Genomic DNA, 24,279 nt, shown 5'->3' on the forward strand with positions numbered 1-24,279 from the left:
CCAAAAGTACCAATACCTGGTTTAAAAACAACAGTATCACTGTGCTTGATTGGCCAGAAAACACACCTGACCTTAACCCCATAGAGAATCTATGGGGTATTGTCAAGAGGAAGATGAGACATCAGACCCAACAATGCAGATGAGCTGAAGGCTGCTATCAAAGCAACCTGGGCTTCCATAACACCTCAGCAGTGCCACAGGCAGATCGCTTCCATGCCATGCTGCATTGATGCAGTAATTGAAGCAAAAGGAGCCCCGACCAAGTATTGAGTGCATTTACTGAACATACATTTCAGTAGGCCAACATTTCGGATTTTAAAATCATTTTTCAAGTTGGTGTTCTAAAGTATTCTAATTTCCTGAGATAATGACTTGGATTTTCATTGGCTGTAAGCCATAATCAACATTAACAGAAATAAACACGTGAAATAGATCGCTCTGTTTGTAATAACTCTATATAATATGAGTATCACTTTTTGTATTGAAGAACTGAAATAAACTTTTTGATCTAATTTTGTGAGAAGCACTTGTAGATGGCTGCGCTCAGTTATAGGCTGCAGCGCTGTCAATGCTGCAGACAGTAAAGGATAACGTGAGCATGCGTAGAGACTCGACTCTGGACCAGTGAAGGGTAAGTACAGCACTGTTTGTTCTTTTTTATAACAAATTGCAGCCGGCAAATAGAGGTTTTCTGAAACCGAAAACCCCCCTTTAAGACCCCCCTTTAAGACAGTAGAAAATAGGTGGCCATACATATCAACCATCTAATGTGTATGGGAGCTTTCCGAGATGAGGTGTAGTCAGTTTGAATATTAACACCCGGGGCTTTTGTTCTTGCACAATTATATACCTCCTTAGCTGTCTGCCATCCACTTTCTCCACTCTTCACAAGCCGAGCCTTCTTGTGTATCTGAGAATCAGAAGACATGGTGGTTGGCCAAATAAAAGGCTCTGCACAACCCATATAAATATGTTAATGAAGGGTTTATGCTGTTTTTGGAGAGGAAAAAATGAAATTAATCAGAACGCTGTTTGACCTATAAAGGGTTGAATTGATCAGATAGTAGCAAAAATATCAAAGAAACCACAAAGCCGGTACCAGCCGCTGGTCCATTGGTGTTTTGGCAGCAGTGGTGAAGTCACCTTGACAGCACCCAATCGCTGAACTCAGCAGCCCGTGCCATCTACATCGGCTGACCTCAGTGATTGGTTACAAGGATGACATGATCATCAGTGTCTGTTGGTGCCCAGTGGTTTTTGTGATATACATACATTATAATTATATATATATATATATATATATATATATATATATATATATATATATATATATATATATATATATATATATTTTAATATGTATATCATGTTTTTAAGAATGATTGATCACTGAGAATGAATGGATGATCACTGATGGACATGAGGTGGGGAGTTAAAGTGACTGATGAGTGATATAAGGAATTATGTAACATAGGTTTTCTTTGCTTCTATGATTCATTTTATAAAAAAAAAGATAGATGAAAGGCAAGATGCTGTGCTGCGGAGAAGAATGAATGATTTTTTTAAAGCTTGCTTTAACGGTCATCTCGCCTAAGCATCGATCGTCAGCTTGTTTGATTGCCAGCTTGTTCAGACAGGTTGATTATTGGGAAACAAAGATTCTTGGGAACATGTGTTCCCGATTATTGGGCTGTCTGTATGGGCCTTTACTCTTTTGGTGGTCTGTTTCTGTAAATCATGTCCATGTTTATCCACAGGGCCTAAGGGCATCCATTGATGCGTATGATAACTTTGATAATATCAGCCTAGCACAACGCTTGGAGAAGCATGAGCTGATTGAGTTTCGCAGGATTGCTGCCTATCTGTACAAGGGGAATAATCGTTGGAAGCAGAGTGTGGAGCTGTGTAAGAAGGACCGCTTGTATAAGGTAGAGCCACCAAACCCAACATATGACTTGTCTGAAGTATACTGCTTTAATGAATTTGCTGATCTGACTCGTGGACAGTGGCATTGAACACAACATAAACATTGTGCCTTGTGCACATTTCCAGCTATTTATTTTCACCTGGTTAAATCCAAGTGGAAATCCTTAGACGTTGCTATGTATCCTGCAAGATCACCAGTGAATTTTTAGCAAATTTTTGTAAGTTGATCAATCTTTATGTTGAGGATAATTAACACTTTGAAGAAACAGAGGATGTCATAGGTTGAGTTTGGCAGTCTGTTTAGAGTCCTCTCAGCTCACAACTTGTTTGTCAAAGTGGATGGTCCCTTTCCTTCATGCCTCTAACCTCCTCCCTTTTTTAGTTACCCACCTCATCCCTTTAGGGAAGCTTTTGTATAGACTGAACTGCCTGGTCTTCCTTATTTGTGTGATGGGTTGATTTAGTTTATAATGTAAAACTATGGCATTATTGACCTAACATCTCGCCACAGCCATTGGGCAACACGACCATGGCTGTGGATAGGTATAGGGGAGAGATCATTCCTTCGCATTATATGATTGGTAAATGCCAAATCAATGACCATTCATATTGGTTTATTATAGGCTTCTTTATCAGCTCTTTATTTAGAAGCCTCTCTACTGTATTCTCCCTTCATGAGCACATGTCTATTGTCATTGATGGGAACGTTCCAAAGGCCATATAAAAGGCATTGGTGACACCAGTTGTATTCTCATGGCATCTTCTAAGGCATCTCTTATATGTATTGCTTTGCATTGTCTTTGCCTCTACTCACTAAATTGAAAATCTGAATGGAGCTCATTTTTCATGCAAGTGTGTGTATTTCTGCAGGATGCAATGCTATATGCTGCAGAGTCGAAAGATACAGAATTGGCGGAGAAGTTGCTTCAGTGGTTTCTTGAGGAGGGAAAACATGAGTGCTTTGCAGCTACGCTCTTCACCTGCTACGACCTGCTGCATTCAGACATTGTGTTAGAGTTGGCCTGGAGACATAATATCATGGAGTTTGCCATGCCTTATTTCATCCAAGTTATGAGAGAGTACTTAACCAAAGTGAGTGTTTTTATTTCTTTTCTTTTAAATACTTTTTCTTGGTTGAACAGTAAGGCTATGTGCACACGTAGTTTTAGGTGCTGCGGATTTTTCCGCGCGGATTTGGAAAAATCCGCAGGTAAATCCACAGGTCAAAAGACCTGCGGTTTAGCCCTGCGGTTTCACACCTCTACAATGGAGAAGGTGTGAAACCGCAGCGGAATCCGCACAAAGAATTGACATGCTGCGGATTTGAACCCGCAGCAAATCCGCAGTATGTGCACAGCGTTTTTCAGATTACTATTGAAAACAATGGAACTGTACAACGCAGCTAAATCTGCTGCGGACGCGCAGAGCCTGAACCGCTGTGGATCCGCAGCAGAATCCGCAACGTGTGCACATGGCCTTATACTTGTAACAAAAGACTATGGACCTAAATTTTTAAGACAGGCATTTTGTATGCCAGTCTTAATAGGTGTGCAGGAGTAAGGTGCACCTAATTCATTAAGAAATGCATGCCACTTAATGCATTAGACGCATTTCTCGTTCGCCTTATTGGGGGACACAGAGACCATGGGTGTACGCTGCTGCCACTAGGAGGCTGACACTATGCACAAAAAAAGGGTTAGCTCCTCCTCCGCAGTGTACACCCCACCGACGGGCAGGAAATTCCTCAGTTTAGCTTAGTGTCGGTAGGAGGTGGACACAGGTCTTTCATTAGACCCATATCTACCTCGATGTGCGTCGTTCCTTTTCAGGTTTCCGGAGGGATACAGTGTGAATGGTCACTATTGTACTCCCACAAGAGACTATGAGTACGGCGTGTACTGCCACCCCGTATCCTCATAGCTCTCAGTGGCGGGACCACAGCTTAGCACGGGTGCGTGCCAGCGATCAGGAGAGTCCTCGCCCCCCGCCTTCCACCCACTCGCCTACCAGAGCCTGTCGGTCGGATGAGGCGCGGATACCACAAAGACGCAGACATCGTGGGATATATCAGGTACCTTTATTGCAAACGAAGGTGAGTATGCAGTCCAAGACGCGGCCCCCTGGCGGTTTCAGGATTCTTGGGAGCGGTCGCCGAGGGAGTACTGTGGAGTCTCTGCGCCGCCCACGCCTCCTGGCGGCCGCCGCATTCGTACGGGCCCCGGCTGTTGCGTGGGCCTTGTTCTATGCTTCTCCACCTCCTTTCTTCGGCGTTCGGCAGGGGATCCAGGTGATAGGTAGGGAGGTGGCCGCGGCGACGCTGCGAGACCTCCGCGCCGCCCCGCGCTGACAGGCGGCCGTCGCCATTAATTTAGTTCCACGTTCTCCTCTGCTGGGGCCCTGCATCTTCAGACGAGCCGTGTATCAGCACCTTTGGGGACACCGCATCGTGAGTAGCTCTGCAACTGCAGACTGACACCCTTCTCTGCCTTCTGTCCCCCAACCTTCCAGCATTTCCGCAGGTTTCTTTTTTTCTCCTTCATTATCCTAACTCTAAGGCTGAGCGTGGCCGTCCGCCTGCCCCCACCCCTCTGCCTGGACTGCAGCAATCCCATTCAGCATGACACGTGAAAGCGAACCCCCCATTCCTGGTTGGGCCTCGTCTCTTTCACAATCTGTGGCAGGCCTCACCAGGGTGTCTCAGTCCATAGTAGCCGTCCTTGATAAGTTGCCCCTGGACACTTCTGCAGGGTCCAGCAGGTCACATGAAGCTCCATCTGAGCCAGCCAGCAGAAGCCGCAAAGGCCCAGACAGGATCTCCGGCCGGGATCCCCTCCTGGCCTCACATCCCCACATAGTCCTTCCCAGCAGTCGCCCTCCCGTGCCTCCTGACCCGAGTCAGGTGAAGCGTTCTCGGATGTATCATCCGAAGGGATCTTAGAGCTGGACGCGGACATGAAGGTTACGGTACAGAACCTCATTGCTGCAATTAACCACACCTTCGAAATCTCAGACTCCCCTACGAAATCCTCAGAACAGGAGGTTTCGTTCAGACGGGCAGAAACACCTTCCAGGGTCTTCGCCTCCCACTCTGAGTTTAGCAAGATCCTTACCAGGGAAAGAGAAAATCCGACCAGGCGCCTTCAAAGAGGGAAGCGCCTCGGCGTGCTGTACCCGTTTGCCAAGGAGCTCACCAACAACTGGTCTGTTTCCCCCTCGTTAGACGCACCCGTGTCCAGACTGTCTAACAGCATGGTCCTCCCGATTTCAGGTGTGGCGTCACTAAAGGATTCGAATGATAGGATTATAGAATCCTTAGCAAAGCATACGAAGCGGCTGCAGCGGTGCTAAGCCCAGGCTTCGCTTCCTCTTGGGTAGCGAAGGCCATAGCCACTTGGGCAGAGGATCTCTGCAAGGGCATCCTAGGTAAGGCCCAACCAGAGCAATTGGCCGAACTGGCCAACCAGATCTCCCATGCAGGGGATTATCTGCTCTCTGCCTCCTTGGATGCCGCGTCTTGCGCAGTTCAGGCGTCAAGCAGCGTTGTGGCAATCCGACGTACAATTTGGCTCAAGGCTTGGCAGGTGGATTTGAATTCAAATAAGTCTCTTACCAATCTGCCTTTTCAGGGAGCGCGTCTCTTCGGATCCCAGATGGATCAGATTATTAAGGACGCCACGGGAGGCACGAGTTCCCTCCTCCCTCAGTCCAAGCCTCGCAGACCTCCGCTAAAACGTCAGTTTCGGCCCTTTCGGACATTCCACCGTTTCAATACGGCAGACAACTTCTCTAACCAACAGAGAACGCAGGCACGCCAGGATAGAAAAAAGGCGTCTTTCAGACCCACTCCCTCCTGGCGATCTCACTCCTCCCAGGGCAGATCATCCAGATCTGGACAGTCCACATCAGCATGACTATCAACGAACCCCCGAGAGTCCTTCCCAATTGGGAGGTTGACGTCTTTTCTTCAGAGACGGCTGGCTTGCCTCAGTAGAGGACGCTTGGGTCAGGGAGGTGGTATCATCAGGATACAAGATAGAGTTCATTTCTCGTCCCCGGGATCGTTTCTTCGAGTCCCAACCTCCAAAAGATCCTGCCTTAGTTCCGGGGTTCTTTGCGTCCATCGCCTCTCTCCTCACTTCCGGAGTGATCGTGGTGCCCGTCCCCGAGTCAGAACGGTTCACAGGGTTTTACTCAAACCTGTTTGTGGTACCGAAAAAAGGCGGTACAGTTCGCCCCATCTTGGACCTCAAGTTACTCAACAAGACAGTCCGACTGTGTCATTTCCGAATGGAGTCTCTGGTCGGTAATCGCTTCCATGGAGACGCAGGAGTTCATGTGTTAAATAGACATTCAAGATGCCTATCTACATGTTCCCATATTCTCCGGCCATCAGAAATTCCTGCGATTCGCCAGGAACATTACCAATTCGTTGCACTGCCGTTCGATCTCGCCACCGCACCCAGAGTATTTACGAAGATCATGGCAGCGTTGATGGCCTTGTTGAGAATCAAAGGTCTCGTTCTTTTTCCGTACCTCGACGACATTCTGATCGAAGCTCCATCCTTTCATCAAGCTCGCCAAAGTCTTACCATCGTCCTCGACACCCTGTCCAATTTCGGGTGGCTCATCAACAAAAGGAAGTCCTGCCTTTTTCCGACACAACGTCTTGTGTTTCTGGGTCTATTGTTCGGCACTCGTCTATCGAAGGTTTTCTCCCACAAGAAAAGATTTGCTCCCTGCAGCGGGATGTGCGAGCGCTGCATATCTTACAACTTCCATCTCTCCGGACAACCATGAAAGTCCTGGGAAAGATGGTGGCAGCGACAGAGGTGGTTCCCTTTGCCCAATTTCACTCCAGACCTCTCCAACACGCCATACTCTCTCGGTGGAACAGGTCTGTTCTTTCCCTGGACCGCCCATTTCGTCTTTCATACCGGGTCAAGCAGTCCCTCAATTGGTGGCTGATGTCTCCTCTCATCTCCCTAGGACGGTCATTCCTTCCCATTCACTGGCAGATTGTGAAAACGGATGCCAGCCTCCTCGGCCAGGGGCAGTGTTCCGCAGTCACACTGTTCAGGGTCGATGGTCGATTCAGGAGTCAGCTCTGCCGATCAACGTCCTCGAGATACGAGCGATTTATCTGTCTCTTGTTCACTGGGAGAGGCTTCTCAAGGGCCTGCCTATCCGGATTCAGACAGACAATGCCACAGCGGTGGCATATGTCAACCGCCAGGGGGGGACACGGAGTGTCTCAGCCCTGGCAGAAGTGTCCAAGATTCTTCATTGGGAAGAGCTTTCAGTCCCGGCAATATCCGCGGTGCACATTCCCGGCGTGGACAACTGGGCCGCCGATTTTCTCAGCCGCGAGGGTCTCGTGGCGGGAGAGTGGTCCCTACTTCCGGAGGTATTTCTTCAGCTTTGCCGTCGTTGGGGAACCCCGGACATAGACCTGCTAGCTTCTCGCCTCAACAGGAAAGTCCCACAGTTTGTATCCAGGGATCGAGATCCTCTCGCAGTGGGCGCCAGCGCTCTGGCCATTCCTTGGTCGCAGTTCAAGCTCCCCTACCTATTCCCTCCTCTGCCTCTTCTTCCCAGGCTGTTGAAGAAAATCAAGGCGGAAGGAATTCCAGTCACTCATCGCCCCGAATTGGCCCAGAAGGGCTTGGTTCACGGACATCGTCAACCTTCTCGCGGACGCCCCCTGGAAGCTTCCAGACAGGGCAGATCTGCTGTCTCAAGGTCCAATTTGCCACTCCAATTCTTGGCCACTCAATTTAACGGCGTGGCTGTTGAAACCAAGGTTTTGAAACGATCAGGCTTTTCGGATCGAGTTATTCATACTATGATCCGGGCCAGAAAGCCATCGTCTTCCAAAGTTTATTACCGTACCTGGAAGGCCTATTTCACTTGGTGCGAGTCCACCGACCTTCTGCCCATGCATTTTTCGCTCCCTTCTGTCCTGGCGTTTCTTCAGGCAGGGCTTGATGCAGGCCTTGCCCTCAGCTCTTTAAAAGGTAAAGTTTCGGCGCTGTCCATTTTATTTCAGAAGACGTTGGCCTCCCGTCCTCAGGTCAAAACCTTCCTTCAAGGAGTGGCTCATACGGCTCCTCCGTACCGAGCGCCCGTAGATCCTTGGGATCTTAATCTGGTTCTTGAGGCTCTGCAAGGTCCTCCCTTTGAACCTCTCAGGGAACTTTCCCCTATCCCTCCTTTCATGGAAAGTAGCCTTCCTAGTGGCCATCACCTCCATCCAGCGTGTGTCGGAATTGGCGGCCCTCTCTTGCCGCTCTCCTTTCTTGGTACTCCTCTAGGACAAGGTAGTTTTGCGGCCTCCGCCCACTTTCCTTCTTAAAGTGCTGTCCACTTTCCACCTGAATGAGGATACTGTTCTCCCGTCCTTTTGTCCGGGTCCGGCTCGTCCTCGGGACCGCTCCTTGAACAAGCTGGACATGGTCAGGGCGATGAAGGTCTACCTAGCTAGGACGACTTCTTTGCGGAAGACAGACTCTCTCTTCATCCTTCCAGATGGGGTGCAGAGAGGTCAGCCGGCCTCCAAAGCTACTATTGCTCGCTGGATCAGGTCGGCAATTTTGGAGGCCTACCGGGTCAAACATCGATTGACCCCTCCGGGAATTAGAGCTCACTCTACCCGGGCAGTGGGTACCTCCTGGACGGTGCGCCACAGAGCTTCCGCGCTGCAGCTTGCAAAGCTGCAACCTGGTCATCGGTTCACACATTTGTGAAATTCTACAAGGTCCACACCTACGCTTCGGCAGATGCCAGCCTAGGTAGAAGGATTCTGCAGGCAGCGGTGGTGAGTCCGCAGGCCTGATGGAAGTTTGCTTTCCCACCCCAGGGACTGCTTTGGGACGTCCCATGGTCTCGGTGTCCCCCAATAAGGCGAGCGAGAAAACAGGATTTTTGGGTTGCTTACCGTAAAATCTGTTTCTCGGAGCCTTCATTGGGGGACACAGCACCCTCCCATGTTCTGCAACTCCTGTTCTTATGTTTGTTGGTTATTTACATTTGAGTTGCCTGTTCTGTTTTTCAATCTATTCTGTTACTTCTACTGCTTTCTCACTAACTGAGGAATTTCCTGCCAGTCGGTGGGGTGTACACTGCGGAGGTGGAGCTAACCCTTTTTTTGTGCATAGTGTCAGCCTCCTAGTGGTAGCAGCGTACACCCATGGTCTCTGTGTCCCCCAATGAAGGCTCCGAGAAACAGATTTTACGGTAAGCAACCCAAAAATCCTGTTTTTATCACTGTTATGCGCCTCCATGCTTCTCACCAGAAAGATTACTCCAGTCAGGGATTAAAGTACACTACTGTAAGATACCTCAATAAAGAGGCATAACTTTTGAAGAATCTGTCTGGTAAGATTCCTCACACCTCCTTTCCTGATCATGCTTTTACCATTTTAGTGGATCTTGCCAGGTCTGGTGTGAAAAGACGATAAATTAGCCTGACACGGACTGAATAAGACTAATCCTTATCCAGTGCCATGACATTGCACATCTGCTTAAGAAATTGAATTCTGATGCACATCTTAACCCCTTCACAACATAGGACATATATTTACTTTTTATGTTGTGTTCCTGACTTTGACAGCAGTATTTAACTGGTTAACAGTGCCGTGGAGCACCAATCCACCCACTGCTGTTAAAGACTCAAGATGACTGATTAAATCAGCTTTCATGTGCGGGCAAAGATGCAGGCTCATTGCCGGATCCCGAATCTTTCCCCGCACATGACAGCTGATTTAATCAGTCATCATGTGCCTTTACCAGCCATGGGTGGATTGGCGCTCCATCTGCCACTGTTAACCAGTTAAATCCCGCTGTCAATTTCTGACAGCGGGATTTAACACACACCCAACCAGAAGTGCATCACAAATCCCACCCATCAGTATCCATGTCACCTGATCTGTGGGTGCTGATGGGTTGTCATTACAGCTAGGGGTCTGTAGAAGACCCCCCTCCCGTACCTGTCATTATGATACGCCTGTTAACACCGCCTCGTGACCTACGTACATAGGAGATCGTAATTTATTCGGACTCCCATGACAGCACCACGAGAGAGGGGATCCGCCCTATAGGAACAGGAAACCTACAGATACAAAAAGGGCGGCACCTCTCCCACGCATCAGTTGGTTTCCTGTTCCTGAGGGGACGGGATCCTACAGAAGAACCGGATCCCAGGCCGGCCAGCCGATACCGGTAGCGAGGGGGTCTCCTACCTCGGCCTGGTGCGGATCTCCTGGAGGACGCCACGGTGGCCCAGGATGGGTGTCACGGCGGTGGCGTGTGCAGCAGGGAGCGGCGTCCAGAGGATGTCCGTCTCCGGAATTAGGCCGCCGCCGGTAAGTATATTCCCCCCGGGGGTTCCCGGCTCCGGCAGCGCAGGTACGACGGCAGCGCTGTGCAGGGGGCTGCGACCGGGTGGCGCTGCTTCCGGGGCTCCCGGGCGTCCCACGTGACTTCCGGTGTGTCCAGGGGTAGCGGTGACGTCAGGGGGCGGGCGGAGGATGCGCTTCCGGGTCAGCGCGCCACTGCGCATGCGCGAGGATTCCAAAATGGCGGCGCCCATCAGAGACACCGATGGCGCTGGGTCCGGCGCCATCTGGGGTAGGGAGCCCCGTTAAGGGGGGGAGGGGCGCGGCATGGATACTGCTGACCGGAGGAGGGGTATTTAGGCGGGACCCTGGCAGGGTACCTTGCCTTGGCCACATTACTACATGCAGCAGTGTACAGCAGCAGCAGTGGTAATGGAGAGTGATCGAGAGCAGCAGCAGCGGCAGAAGCAAGGGCGACAGCAGCGGCAAACATCACTGCCGCCCCTGGATGACCTTCGGCAGGTCAAACAGAAAAAGAAAGTGTCCCGTGACAGTAATACGGGACGAAGTGACCAGTCCACTCGTAAGAGCTCCTCCAGGCAGACAGGAGCATCGACCGAAAGAAATCCCCCTCGTTCTCCGGTACTTGAGTGTGGCACTGGTAAGTGATCTTCGTGAAAGTTCACTCAGTGACGGGACCCCCCTTCTGTGTTTTTTTCTAGGGGAAAAAAGCTACAAGTAAAAATAAACATAGGGAATGCGCACTCTGTGCATGCCCATTACCGGACGCGTGCCTCAAAAGATTGTGCCCCCCCTGTATTCAGCAGACGGTGGCAGAAGAGTCGCCCGCAGTAGCGGCGAGTTTAAGGGACATTGTCAGGGCAGAAATGAGGGAAACCCTAAAGTCCTTGTCCCAGCCGCAAAGTCTAAAGGGCGAGGTCCCTGCGGAGTCTGATTCCTCGGTAGAGTGGAGAAAAAGCAGAGACTCCCAGGCTTCATCTCCCTCGTCCTCCTCAGGAGAAGAGGACTCGGGGCGATTTTGTCTGCCTCTTGACCGGGTAGACAAGCTGGTCAAAGCAGTCAGAGGGACAATGGAGGTAGAGGAGCCTAAGCCCCATTTGTCCATGCAGGATGTCATGTTCTGTGGGCTGGAACAGAGGAAGCGGAGAGTCTTTCCGTTAAATCAAAAGATACAGGATCTGATCCACAGAGAGTGGAAAAAAACGGACAAAAGAGGGTCGCTACCACCAGCCCTCAAACGAAGATACCCCTTCGACGATCCGACAGTAAGTTCTTGGGACACAGCCCCCAAATTAGACGCAGCCATTGCAAAGGCATCAAAAAAATCCTCGCTCCCCTTTGAGGACATGGGATCCCTTAAAGATCCCCTAGACAGGAAGGCTGATACTTTCCTGAAAAACACCTGGGAGATGGCGGCCGGGTCCTTAAGACCAGCAGTGGCTTCAACGTGCACGGCCAGGTCCATGATGGTCTGGTTGGACCAGTTGGAGTCACAACTAAAACAGGGTACATCAAGACAGACAATTCTTGGGGCCCTACCGACCATCCAGGAGGGAGCAGCCTTCCTAGCAGATGCCTCAGCGGATGCAGTGAGAATGGCCGCCAGAGCAGCAGGTCTCTCTAATGCAGCTCGCAGAGCCCTGTGGCTAAAGTGCTGGCAGGGAGACATCCAGTCCAGAGCAAAGCTCTGTGCGATTCCATGTGAGGGCGAATATTTGTTTGGAACTGTCCTAGACGAGCTGCTTGAGAAGGCGGGGGACGACAAGAAAAGATTCCCAAACCTTTCGTCAGCGTCCTACCGTCGTCCATTTGGTAGAAGGAGATTTGGCCAGGGGAGAAGGCGCAACTCTTCGCCTGTTAGAGATCGGCCCAGATGGGAAGACAGAAGGAGACGAGGTATGGGCTATATGTTCACACGCTCGTCGAGAGATCAAAAGAGACCAAATCAATGACTAGCAGTTCCCGTGGGGGGTAGACTGTCATCCTTCTTCCCGGCATGGTCACAGATTACGAATAGTGACTGGGTGCGTAAGGTAATATCCACCGGGCTTAGGTTGGAATTTACCCAGATCCCGCGGGACACCTTTAAACTAACCCCCTTAAGATCTTCTCATCTCGAACAAGCGGCTTTAGAAGCGGAAGTCTTGAGTCTATGCCAGAAAAATGTCCTGGTAGAGGTTCCAGAAGCTGAAAGGGGAAGAGGGTTTTACTCTCCCCTGTTTCTAATCCAGAAACCTGATAACACATTCAGAACGATTATAAACCTTCGTTCCCTTAACGAGTTTTTGATTAATCATACATTCAAAATGGAGTCCATTAATACAACAATAAAAATATTGTTTAAAGGTTGTTTTATGGCAGTCATAGATTTGAAAGACGCGTACTATCATGTACCTATCCATACAGACTTCCAGCAGTTCCTGAGGGTGGCAGTTTCAGTAGAGGGCACAGTGCGTCATTTTCAGTATAGAGCCCTTCCCTTTGGTCTCTCGGCAGCACCCAGGGTTTTTACAAAGATAGTGGCCGAAGTTATGGCTCACTTACGGGAGGTTGACGTCTTAATCATTCCATATTTAGACGATTTCTTGATTGTAGGAAAATCGGTGGGTCATTGTAAATCCCAGATAGAAAAAGCTAGATCCAGGTTAGAAAACCTGGGATGGATTTTAAACTACGAGAAATCCCGACTCCAGCCCTTAAAAATACAGAAATTTTTAGGGTTAGTACTAAATTCAGAGACTCAGCGGTGCCTGCTGCCACTAGATAAATTACAAAAGATACAGGAGCAGGTTCTTCGGGCAATTGATAATCCATCTATGACCCTCAGACAGGCCATGTCCCTGTTAGGCTCTCTAACGTCGTGCATCCCAGCAGTAAGGTGGGCACAGTTCCATACCTGACCCCTTCAAAACGACGTCTTGGTTAATAGCAGGGCCCTTGGAGGCTCCTTACAAGGTCGGATGTGGCTAAGCCCCTCAACTGTTACATCACTGAGATGGTGGCTTAATAGCGAGAACCTAGCGTCAGGGGTGCCCTGGATAACACAGATAACCCGTATTATAACCACAGATGCAAGTTCCTTCGGTTGGGGAGCCCATATGGGGGACATAGTGTTACAGGGACAGTGGGATTCTGATTCTGATATCTCATCCAACCAGAGAGAGCTATTGGCGATAGAACGGGCAGTCAAGAAACTCATTATCTACCTACAGGGCCATCATGTGAGGATACACTCGGACAACCAGGTAGCGGTAGCATATGTCAACCACCAAGGTGGGACCCGCTCCAGCGCTCTGATGCAGATAACAGAACGGCTCCTCCAGATAGCAGAGAAAAATTGTCTATCTTTAACCGCGCTCCACATCAGCGGAAAGGACAACGTAAGAGCAGACTTTTTAAGCCGCAAGGCTCTAAGACAAGGAGAATGGGCTTTGAACAAAGATATTTACCACCAGATTGTCCGCAGATGGGGTCAGCCAGAGGTAGACCTCTTTGCCACCAGAAAAAACAGAAAAGAAAGATTGTTCTGCTCTCTGAACCCCAGGGAAAATCCCCTGGCGGTGGATACCCTCCTGATAAGATGGGACTTTTCTCTGGCATACGCCTTCCCACCATTGAATCTTCCTCTGGTAGTCAGAAAGATCAGAGAGGATCGGGCAAAAGTTATACTGATTGCCCCCTTTTGGCCCAGGAGGACCTGGTTCGCATGGTTGAGGACCATGTCGGTATGCGATCCCTGGGTACTGCCGAACCTTCCGGATCTCCTCTACCAGGGGCCAGTCAGCCACCCACAAGTAGCGGGACTTCATTTGACGGCGTGGTATTTGAAAGGTCACTATTGAAAGATAGAGGGTTCTCCAAGAACTTAATTGACACCCTCCTAAAAAGCAGAAAATTAACTACCACTAATATCTATGCTAGGACCTGGAAACGCTTACTGTCCACCTTTCACTTTGACATCAGAGACGGAATTCCCACGAAACATATTCTGGAATTTCTCCAGAAAGGTTTCGAATTGGGTCTCTCCACAAGTACGCTAAAAGTACAAGTTTCAGCCTTAGGGGCCCTGTTTGCAGGTGATATTGCAAAAGATTATTGGGTAGCAAGGTTCATCAGAGCAGCGGCCAGATCGAGACCTATACACAAAGACAGATGCGTGCCGTGGGACTTAAACCTAGTCCTTACAGCCATGACGGAAAGTCCGTTTGAACCTTTAGATTCCGCCTCACTAAAGATTATATCTCTTAAGACAGCATTTCTGGTAGCAATAACATCCGCACGTAGGGTGAGCGATATACAGGCACTTTCCAGATTGCCCCCTTACACAGAGTTCTTACAGGATAGGGTAATCCTAAGGCCAGATCCAGCATACCTTCCCAAGGTAGCAACACAATTCCACAGGACACAGGAGATAGTTCTGCCTTCCTTCCTCCCTAATCCAACCAACCCTAAAGAGCAGAAACTCCAGGCGTTAGATATTAGGAGATGCTTACTGACATATTTAGCAGCCACGGATCCTTGGAAGAAGGAGAACGCATTATTCCTATCCTTCCAAGGTCCCAGGAAAGGATACAGAGTATCAAAACGCACATTAGCAAGGTGGATTAGGGAGGCTATCTCTCTTGCCTACACAGCAGGTGGCGGCCCAGCTCCACAGAATCTGAGGGCACATTCCACTCGGGCCATGGCATCATCCTGGGTGGAAAGAGCTGGAGTATCTATTGATCAAATATGTAAGGCGGCCACCTGGTCATCTCCTTCCACCTTTTTTAACCACTATCGGTTAGACATGGGTGCCTCCTCAGACCTCACCTTCGGGCTAAGGGTGCTGCAGGCTGTAGTCCCTCCCTAAGTTAGGTTACATCTCTGTAATTCTCTCGTGGTGCTGTCATGGGAGTCCGAATAAAGTATTAAGTTACGTACCGGTAACGGTATTTTTCGGAAGCCCATGACAGCACCCTTAGTTCCCTCCCTTGTTCACATATAGGGGTGCACTCCTTTAGAAGATTGTTCATAAAAATCACCTTATGTGGGAGATGGTATAAAATAATTCTGGTAAATAGGGTAGATAGGTTGTATATATCATATGTTGTGTACTAACCATGGTAGCCTCTCAAGCTCTGTAATCCAACTGATGCGTGGGAGAGGTGCCGCCCTTTTTGTATCTGTAGGTTTCCTGTTCCTATAGGGCGGATCCCCTCTCTCGTGGTGCTGTCATGGGCTTCCGAAAATTACCGTTACCGGTACGTAACTTAATACTTTCTACCATACATAGCACAGATGATCACCGCTTCATGTCTGCTAAGGAGACTATTCAATAAAAGTAAAAAAAAAAAAAAAAAAAATTAAAAACACATGGAAAAAAAAACACAAGTTCAAGTCACACTCCTTTTGCCCCATTGAAAATAAAGCAAAAAAGTAAACATAATTGGTATGATGCGTTCAGAAATGTCCAATCTATCACAATTAAATTAAAAATAAATTATACATGTTTGGTATCTGTGTAGTCGTACTGATGTGAACAATCATATTGCAAGGACAGTTTTATCATATAGTGAACGTGGTAAATAAAAAGTTAAAAAACAAAACGTGGAATTGCACTTTTTTGCAATTTCAGGGCACTTGGATTTTTTTTTCCCCATCTTCCAGTACTCTATATTGGAAAATCAATGATGCCGTTTCAAAAGCACAAATCGTACCGCAAAAGACAAGTCCTCGTCTATATTGATGGGAAAAAAAGTCATGGCTCCTGGAAGAAAAGAAGGGAAAAAAATGGAAATCGCCCAAGGGTGAAAGGGGTTAAAATGAGCTGCGTGTCTTATGGGACTAAGGTGCAAATGTGTTAACTTACTCGGAGGTCTTAATTCCATGGAACCAGTTTTTTGCTATTAGCTTTTGGCAAGCTTCTTTATTTTAGGACATTTATCTTGACGTTTTCTTTTCTGAAGGACTACTTTTTGAAGTGACACATAGTCGTAGTCAAAACTATATGACTCTCATTGGAAATTAGGCACATTAGCAAGATGTACAAACTTTCTGCAGTTTCCAGTAAACCAATCAAATAAGGACAATTTAAATAGCTCAGAATAACTAATCTAACAAGTGGTTTCACCAAATCCACCACAAAATGCCATTTTTACTCACGATTTTTGTTACATTCTTTTAACAGGTGGACAAGCTTCATGCTGCAGAAAGTTTGAGGAAGGAAGAAGAACAAGTAACAGAGCCAACACCAATAGTATTTGGTGAGTATTAGTTTTGTTTAGGAATAAGATGCTTTGCACTGATTTTATGTATCATGACCAAACAAAGGCAGGAAATGTCTAATTACTGCACTTCTGATACAACTAGGAATACATACCAGCATCTTACAGGGGAACTCCCATTGTTTGCATTCATGGCACATACACAGGGAACTGCATGTTGCTGGGGACTTGTCGTGCGCTGCTTTCAGTGGAGAGGTGGTCGAAATTTTAATAAAAATAAATGGAATTCCCACCACTAACCGCAGTCCGCCACGAGGACCCATTTTCGATACAGATACAGGTTCTATTTTTGGGATCCCCATATAAAATACATTTGACTTATCCTCTGAATGTACGAGGTGCGAATATCCCTTTAAACATGACAAATATTTGCTTTATGTGCGACCACACATGCTGTTTTAAATCCACATAATGTCTATTGAAATTGCAATTACTGTAATAAAGTTAGGTCCATATATATTTGGACAGAGACAACATTTTTCTAATTTTGGTTCTAGACATTACCACAATGAATTTTAAGCAAAACAATTCAGATGCAGTTGACGTTCAGACTTTCAGATTTCATTTGAGGGTATCCACATTAAAATTGGATGAAGGGTTTAGGAGTTTCAGCTCCTTAACATGTGCCACCCTGTTTTTAAAGGGACCAAAAGTAATTGGACAATTGACTCCAAGGCTATTTCATGGACAGGTGTGGGCAATCCCTTTGTTATGTCATTCTCAATTAAGCAGATAAAAGGCCTGGAGTTGATTTGAGGTGTGGTGCTTGCATTTGGAAGGTTTTTCTGTGAACGAAACATAGGTTCAAAGGAGCTCTCCATGCAGGTGAAACAACCCATCCTTAAGCTGCAAAAACAGAAAAAACCCATCCAAGAAATTGCTACAACATTAGGAGTGGCAAAATCTACAGTTTGGTACATCCTGAGAAAGAAAGAAAGCACTGGTGAACTCATCAACGCAAAAGGACCTGGGCGCCCACGGAAGACAACAGTGGTGGATGATCGCAGAATAGTCTCCATGGTGAAGAGAAACCCCTTCACAACAGCCAACCAAGTGAACAACACTCTCCAGGAGGTAGGTGTATCAATATCCAAATCTACCATAAAGAGAAGACTGCATGAAAGTAAATACAGAGGGTTCACTGCACAGTGCAAGCCACTCCTAAGCATCAAGAATAAAAAGGCTAGACTGGACTTTGCTAAAAAACATCTAAAAAAGCCAGCACAGTTTTGGAAGAACATTCTTTGGACAGATGAAACCAAGATCAACCTCTACCAGAATGATGTAAAGAGTGTAAAGTATGGCGAAGACGTGGTACAGCTCATGATCCAAAGCATACCACATCATCTGTAAAACACGGTGGAGGCAGTGTGATGGCTTGGGCATGCATGGCTGCCAGTGGCACTGGGTCACTAGTGTTTATTGATGATGTGACACATGACAGAAGCAGCCAAATGAATTCTGAGGTATTCAGAGCCATACTGTGTGCTCAGATCCAGCCAAATGCAGCCAAACTGATTGGTCGTCGTTTCATACTACAGATGGACAATGACCCAAAATATAAAGCCAAAGCAACCCAGGAGTTTATTAAAGCAAAGAAGTGGAATATTCTTGAATGACCAAGTCAGTCACCTGATCTCAACCCAATAGAGCATGCATTTCACTTGTTAAAGACTAAACTTCAGACAGAAAGGCCCACAAACAAACAGCAACTGAAAACCACCGCAGTGAAGGCCTGGCAGAGCATCAAAAAGGAGGAAACACTGCGTCTGGTGATGTCCATGAGTTCAAGACTTCAGGCAGTCATTGCCAACAAAGGGTTTTTCAGCGAAGTACTAGAAATGAACATATTATTTACAATTATTGAATCTGTCCAATTACTTTTGGTCCCTTTAAAAACAGAGTGGCACATGTTAAGGAGCTGAAACTCCTAAACCCTTCATCCAATTTTAATGTGGATACCCTCAAAAGAAAGCTGAAAGTATGAATTTCAACTGCATCTGAATGGTTTTGTTTAAAATTCATTGTGGTAATGTCTAGAACCAAAATTAGAAAAATGTCTCTGTCCAAATATATATGGACCTAACTGTATGTCATTAAATCGAAGATATTTTTTGGATGACAAAGTTAGCTTCTTAAGTGAAGTCATTTTTCACAGTTCATTTCTACTTGTATTTAACTTTTTCCCCTGCTATTATTATTGCTATTAATATTTTATTATTATTAGGACTTGAGGCCGTAACATAGATTCGTTTTTGGCCAATTCTGATACCTGGGGTTCTGTTATTCCCCTGCAAACCTAAGATAACGAGAGCCTCTGCCCCTGCTCTCGTGATCTTTTATTGATGGTGACTTATATCTAAGCATAGCCTTACAATAGCTAATGATGCAACAAGACTTTTTTTTTTCCTACAAGTCTACTGTCCTGTGTCCTGTACTTCCCAGAATGCGAAAAATGAAGCAGCTCTTGTGAAACACTGATTACCATGTATCCTGCTTTTGAACCCCCACTACATCTAGATCAGGTCTCATACCTAGATGATTCAAGACTGCCAGAGAAGATGCCCATTTTTCTCAGCAGAGCTCCTCTATTGTAGCACCCATTGAAAGGAAGTTGTCCTGTCACAAGAACCCTGTACCGCTGTCCTTTAGGACTGAAAGTTACAGGAGAGTCATCTTATTGAGACAAACCTTTTAGACCAGCAAAGATGAATAAAAGACTTTAGCTCTCAAGCTACAAAAAAATGTATTCTACTTTTCACTAATATTAATTGTAGTTGTAAAACGCTGCCCATGTGCTTTGTCTTGGAAGTACTACTGACCCATTACTTTCTCATTTTTTACATTAGATTCCTGTAGAAACGGCTTATCCTGTGCTTTGTCTGGAATTATGCCATTTTCTGGATCTTACGGTTTCCTTCTTTCCTTGCAGGTCAACAACTGATGCTTACTGCAGGCCCTAATGGTGTGGTGCCACCTCAGCCTGGCTTCGCGTACGGATATACAGCGCCACCAACATTCACTCAGCCTCCCCCTTCTGTTTCTCCTGGCTATGGGTTCAACATGTAACAAAGCAGTATTCTTCCTTCTCCACAAGAGATACAGCTGGAGGGACAGTTTAGCCCACATTTCAGGAGATGACAGTGGTTCATCGTGGACACTTTATTTATTACATTTGCTCTACAGACTTTACTGGGGCAGGCAGCTTATCTCCATTCACTACCATAGTTCAATGTTTTATTTGTCTCTGTACGGAGGGAATGACCTGAAGCTGATGTCCTTACTGATTTCCTGACTATTACACGTGCTAACAGAGCCACCATTACGTACTGTATACCGCTCTAAACAAAATATGGCAGCTCATGTTCATGCACAAGCCCTTACCGACCGCTGCATCGTTAGTCCACCATGCGTGGTCAAATGGACGCTCACGCCAGAGGCATTGCCCTTTTTATTTTTTTCCATCCCTCTCTACATAGGAGCTACAGTCACATCTAGCTTATCTTACTCAATGTTTTTGTGCTTTTATTTAAAGAGATGTGGGGGCGCTACAATTTAGGAATTATGCAAATGTTAGAAGCTTGTACAGTTAGCCTTGTGTTAGGCTGGCATTGCTTGTGTTGCAATTTTGGCCTGCTATACAATATACATAATATCAAATATAGTAAAAGTCTAAACCTGTTTAAACAAGCTGTAGCCCGTGTGTGTCTGATCGGAATAGTTTACAGTATTTCCCCTGCCATCACCTCAATCGCAACACTATGTGGCGATGTGTTATGGTCTACGAATGCTAAACGTAGAGTTAAGATCCACACAGGAGAGAATAAGCAGTCCATTGTAGCCATTCCGGTTAATGTTTACTCCACTTACCATGTAATTCTGCACAAAAGCTGATACAGGTCATAATACGGGGACTGCGTATTGTTGGCGTCATCTACAAATGTGAATCCTATAGTCTCCTGATCTGCTCACAACTTGTCTCTACCCAACTTTAATGGAATGAAGGGGATTTTTATTTTTTTTTTTTTATTAAACGTGTACATTTCTAGCAGTATATCACATTTTCATTCATGTATCCCATTTTTGTTTAACCCTTTGAGGTTATTAAATTGCCATACAGACAAAGCATGACACATCCTGACTTGTCTTGTGTTGTGGTTTTACACTCGCTTCTCCATTAAAAAAAAGGTTCATTTGATCACAGCAACAAAGAAACAGTTCTCCTTTTCATATATGCTGGGGCATGGATTGTCCTGGGTTTGGGTATAAGATCTGTACTAAAGGGGGGTGGCAAGGCATAGCTTGGGTAGGCTGGGTTTACACAAAGCATTTTCTTTAAAAAATAAGGTTTTATTTCAAGGAAATGCGGTTACACAACCCTTCCATCGGTAAATGACAACATTGGCCTTTAGCCTTCCCTGCTTTTCCTTAATGGACATGGTGGAAAAAATCTCGCATATGTTTTAGGTTTTTCTCTTGTGGGAGTGTCCCTCAAAGTAATATAGGCTGGATGTGATGTCTGCAATGTTCAGCACAACTCAAGTCCTGCATTAATTTCCTCTTCATGTGCTTCCCTTCTTTTCTGTTGCCTGTTTTCCCTGCTCTTCCCGTGAGTGCAGATACTTCTTTCCTCTCCATATTGTAGTGATCTATGTGTTACATCCTCCCCTCCTTGTTGCTGCCTCTAACACTTAGAGATGGTAGGGGGAGCAGCGATCATCGGAAACCAGATGGATTTGTAACATTTTTGCGAAATCACTGAGCTAGATTAAGAGTTTACACTAGCAAAGTGGTAGACAATATTTAATGAAGAGAAACATGTAGGTGAAAACCTGGTCACCAGCACTTTTTTTTCTTTTTTAAATATACATGTTAATCAAATTTATAGCAGAAATTTAATATGCATTAAGCTAGTTCATGGACACCAAGACGCTCTTTCCTCTTATTAAAGGGGAAGTTCCTAATCTTTGACTTGCTGTACTTGCCACTGCATTATTTTCTTATTTTGTTTCTTTAATTTAACATTACAAATTTTGCTTGTTCACTTTCTGTCAATCCATATTTTTTGTCTTGAAAGTAGATGTATCTGTATAATTTATGGCTATGGATGTTGTGCTAATCATGCATATAATGGATTGCTCCTTCAGTTAGAAGAGTATGCAGATGATCCCTGTCCCTGCAGTATTTTGCGTTCAGAATGCCATGGCTGCTGATTTTCCATGTACTCTGCCTGCATATGTAATAGTGTAAAACTGGAATCTCAATAGAAAATGTACGAAATTATGGGCTGTTCAAAATTACAATGAAAATTGTTCCGTATTCTCTGACCTCCATTTGAATAAATCCAAAATATTAACGTTATGTATGAGCATTTAACGTAAGTAGGCAAAACGCACAACATAACTCAGCAAGTTCAGAACAAACTGAACCGTAGATATATATATATATATATATATATATATATATATATATATATATATATATATATATTTTTATATCAATCAACTAATGCTAAATGCATAAATGTAGTCAATATTGGTAATATATATGTGAAAGAAGGAATGGCAGACCATTCGGATAGTTCCATTGGAACCAATAGAGGAAAAAAACGAATATAGGTCACAACACAGTGAACAGGAGGTGAAAGATAAAACACCTTTATTAAAGCAAATGGTGAAATGATGGCACAAGTAATGGAGGTGCATGCACATACACAATTTAAATGAATGAAAAATATGTATATTAGAAATATAGCAACATACCACATAACAAATGAATCACAAAAAGCAATGAATAAGACCACCAGAAATGAGCTTGCAAGATTGTGGTACTAGTAATCAGATTATTGGTATAAGCGAAGGTACAAGGTAATTCAGTGCAATAGTATGTTATATACCGATGATGGGTGATAGATAAATGCACTAGTAGGCACTCAATGTAGATAGTGCCATTGCATATACATGTCAGATGTGCAAATAAACCGTGCAAACAAAATATATGGGTCATATAGACGTATGGGGATGTGATACCTGGTGAGCTGTACTAGTGTGGCACGTACCCCGACGCGCGTTTCGGACTGTGTCCTTCGTCATCAAGTGTAGAAGCCAAGGAAGATTTATTTGTAATTACCTTTACATAATTTAGGACAATTTCTTCAGTATTAGTTGCTTTGATGTTGAGTTTAGATTGAACAGTCACCATAAACAGTGACTCAATTTAACCTGCACTGTATTTTGAGGTCCATGGGTTTCAGAAGGAGAACATTCGTTACCGAAATTTTTCTTTCTTTATTGCTTCATTGGGGACACAGGTAGCCATGCTGCTGTCGCTAGGAAGCTGACACCAGGCAAAAAAAAAAGAAAATGTCTCCTCCTCAGCAGTATACACCCACCGACAGTTCATGCTTAGTATCTGTAGAAGGCAGACTTTGATCTGATCCAAGATCTGCAGTTTAGCGTTTCAGATTTCTTGTGTTTTTATTAATGTTTTTCCTTTGTTTTTCTGGTTCTTTCTTAGGGTAACAGGGTGTAATTTCTCACCCTGTTTTCCTGTACCTATACGACCGAGAGAGCAGTGTGGTGTCACCCACATTGCCCACTCTCAACCTGCGCTTAGGGCAAACTTTCTCAGCGATGGCCATGTCTCTGTGCCAGGTCTCAGTGTATGAAGGCACACACTCTTTTTCTCAGGCCGCGCCTCTTCCCGGCTTTCCCTAGCTATTCACCGTTGTGCTTTTAAATCTCGAACCCTTTTTTAGCCAATAGATGTCTCTTCTTTCTCTGTCCTGCTGCGTTCTGGCCGTGCCATCTGCATCGCACCACGCGTCTTTTCGGCACACTTTTTGCTCCTATTACGGAGCTTTTTCCTGTCTGATCACTCCTTTGGCGTGTCAGCCAATCGGAGTTGGACTTTCAATTTTACCAGCTGGCAGATCTTCCTGGCTGTTGACATCCCCCGGCGTGTCAGCCAATCAGAGGGATACTTTCTCTTTCACCGGCCAGCATTGCAGCCAGGCCCACTGCAGTGCATCGTACTGTAGCACAGCCAATTTTTTTATCAGTACCTGTGCCTCGGCAGCTTGTAGTGTATCTGATTTACCACCATACCCTGCGCTCTCTGCATCTGATCTGCGGACACACGGGGGGGACACAGCATCCACACAGCATCTGCTGGTCGTTGCTGACATCGGGTTGGCTCTATCTCTGCAGTATTACCAAGCTCAACTTATGCCCAACCCAAGAGGCTTCCTTTTATGCCTCTAAGCCTACTGTTACTCATTACACTTTTGCCCTCTGCAAAAAGTGGCCTTCAGGTCAGCCTTCCCCTTTCTGTCAGTCCTGCAGCCCTTCTACCATGTCTGCCCCACAGGAGCCCCCTACCGCCTGGGATGATACACCCTCCGGAGTGGCTGTTGCTATGTCTCAATCGATCTCCGACCTGTCAAAGATATCACAGTCCCTGGTCCAGGTCCTTGATCAACTACCTCACTTGTCCACTACCCCCAGTGCATCGAACGCTTCTCAGTGATTTCACCCGCACCTGACCACGACCTTCACAGGGATAAATTGGGTACAAAGTCCTCGGAGGCTGCTTTTGGGTCGGATGTGGATTCTGAGTCTGATACGGACCAGATCTCAAAGATGCAGGATATGTTCAATAGCCTTATCGTGGCAATTAACTAAACTCTTAATCTGAAGGACGAGGTGCCTATGCAGGAGCACTCAGTTTCTTTC

General features: G+C 46.1%; 1 protein-coding gene across 1 annotated transcript in view; it reads left to right on the forward strand.

The window, feature by feature from the left end:
- LOC141069513 (clathrin heavy chain 1-like) overlaps positions 1–21,907 on the forward strand; it is a 189,466-nt gene extending 167,559 nt beyond the window's left edge. Inside the window, exons 29-32 of the mRNA XM_073559143.1 lie at positions 1,758–1,928; positions 2,797–3,018; positions 16,450–16,525; positions 19,479–21,907. Coding sequence (XP_073415244.1) covers positions 1,758–1,928; positions 2,797–3,018; positions 16,450–16,525; positions 19,479–19,615 — 606 coding nt within the window. The 3' untranslated portion in view covers positions 19,616–21,907. The remainder of the gene's footprint in view (positions 1–1,757; positions 1,929–2,796; positions 3,019–16,449; positions 16,526–19,478) is intronic.
- Positions 21,908–24,279: the final 2,372 nt, after the last annotated feature.

This window comes from Dendrobates tinctorius, unplaced genomic scaffold (assembly GCF_039654945.1).
Source record: "Dendrobates tinctorius isolate UK_male_01 unplaced genomic scaffold, ASM3965494v1 ptg000265l, whole genome shotgun sequence".
NCBI classification, from domain to species: domain Eukaryota; kingdom Metazoa; phylum Chordata; class Amphibia; order Anura; family Dendrobatidae; genus Dendrobates; species Dendrobates tinctorius.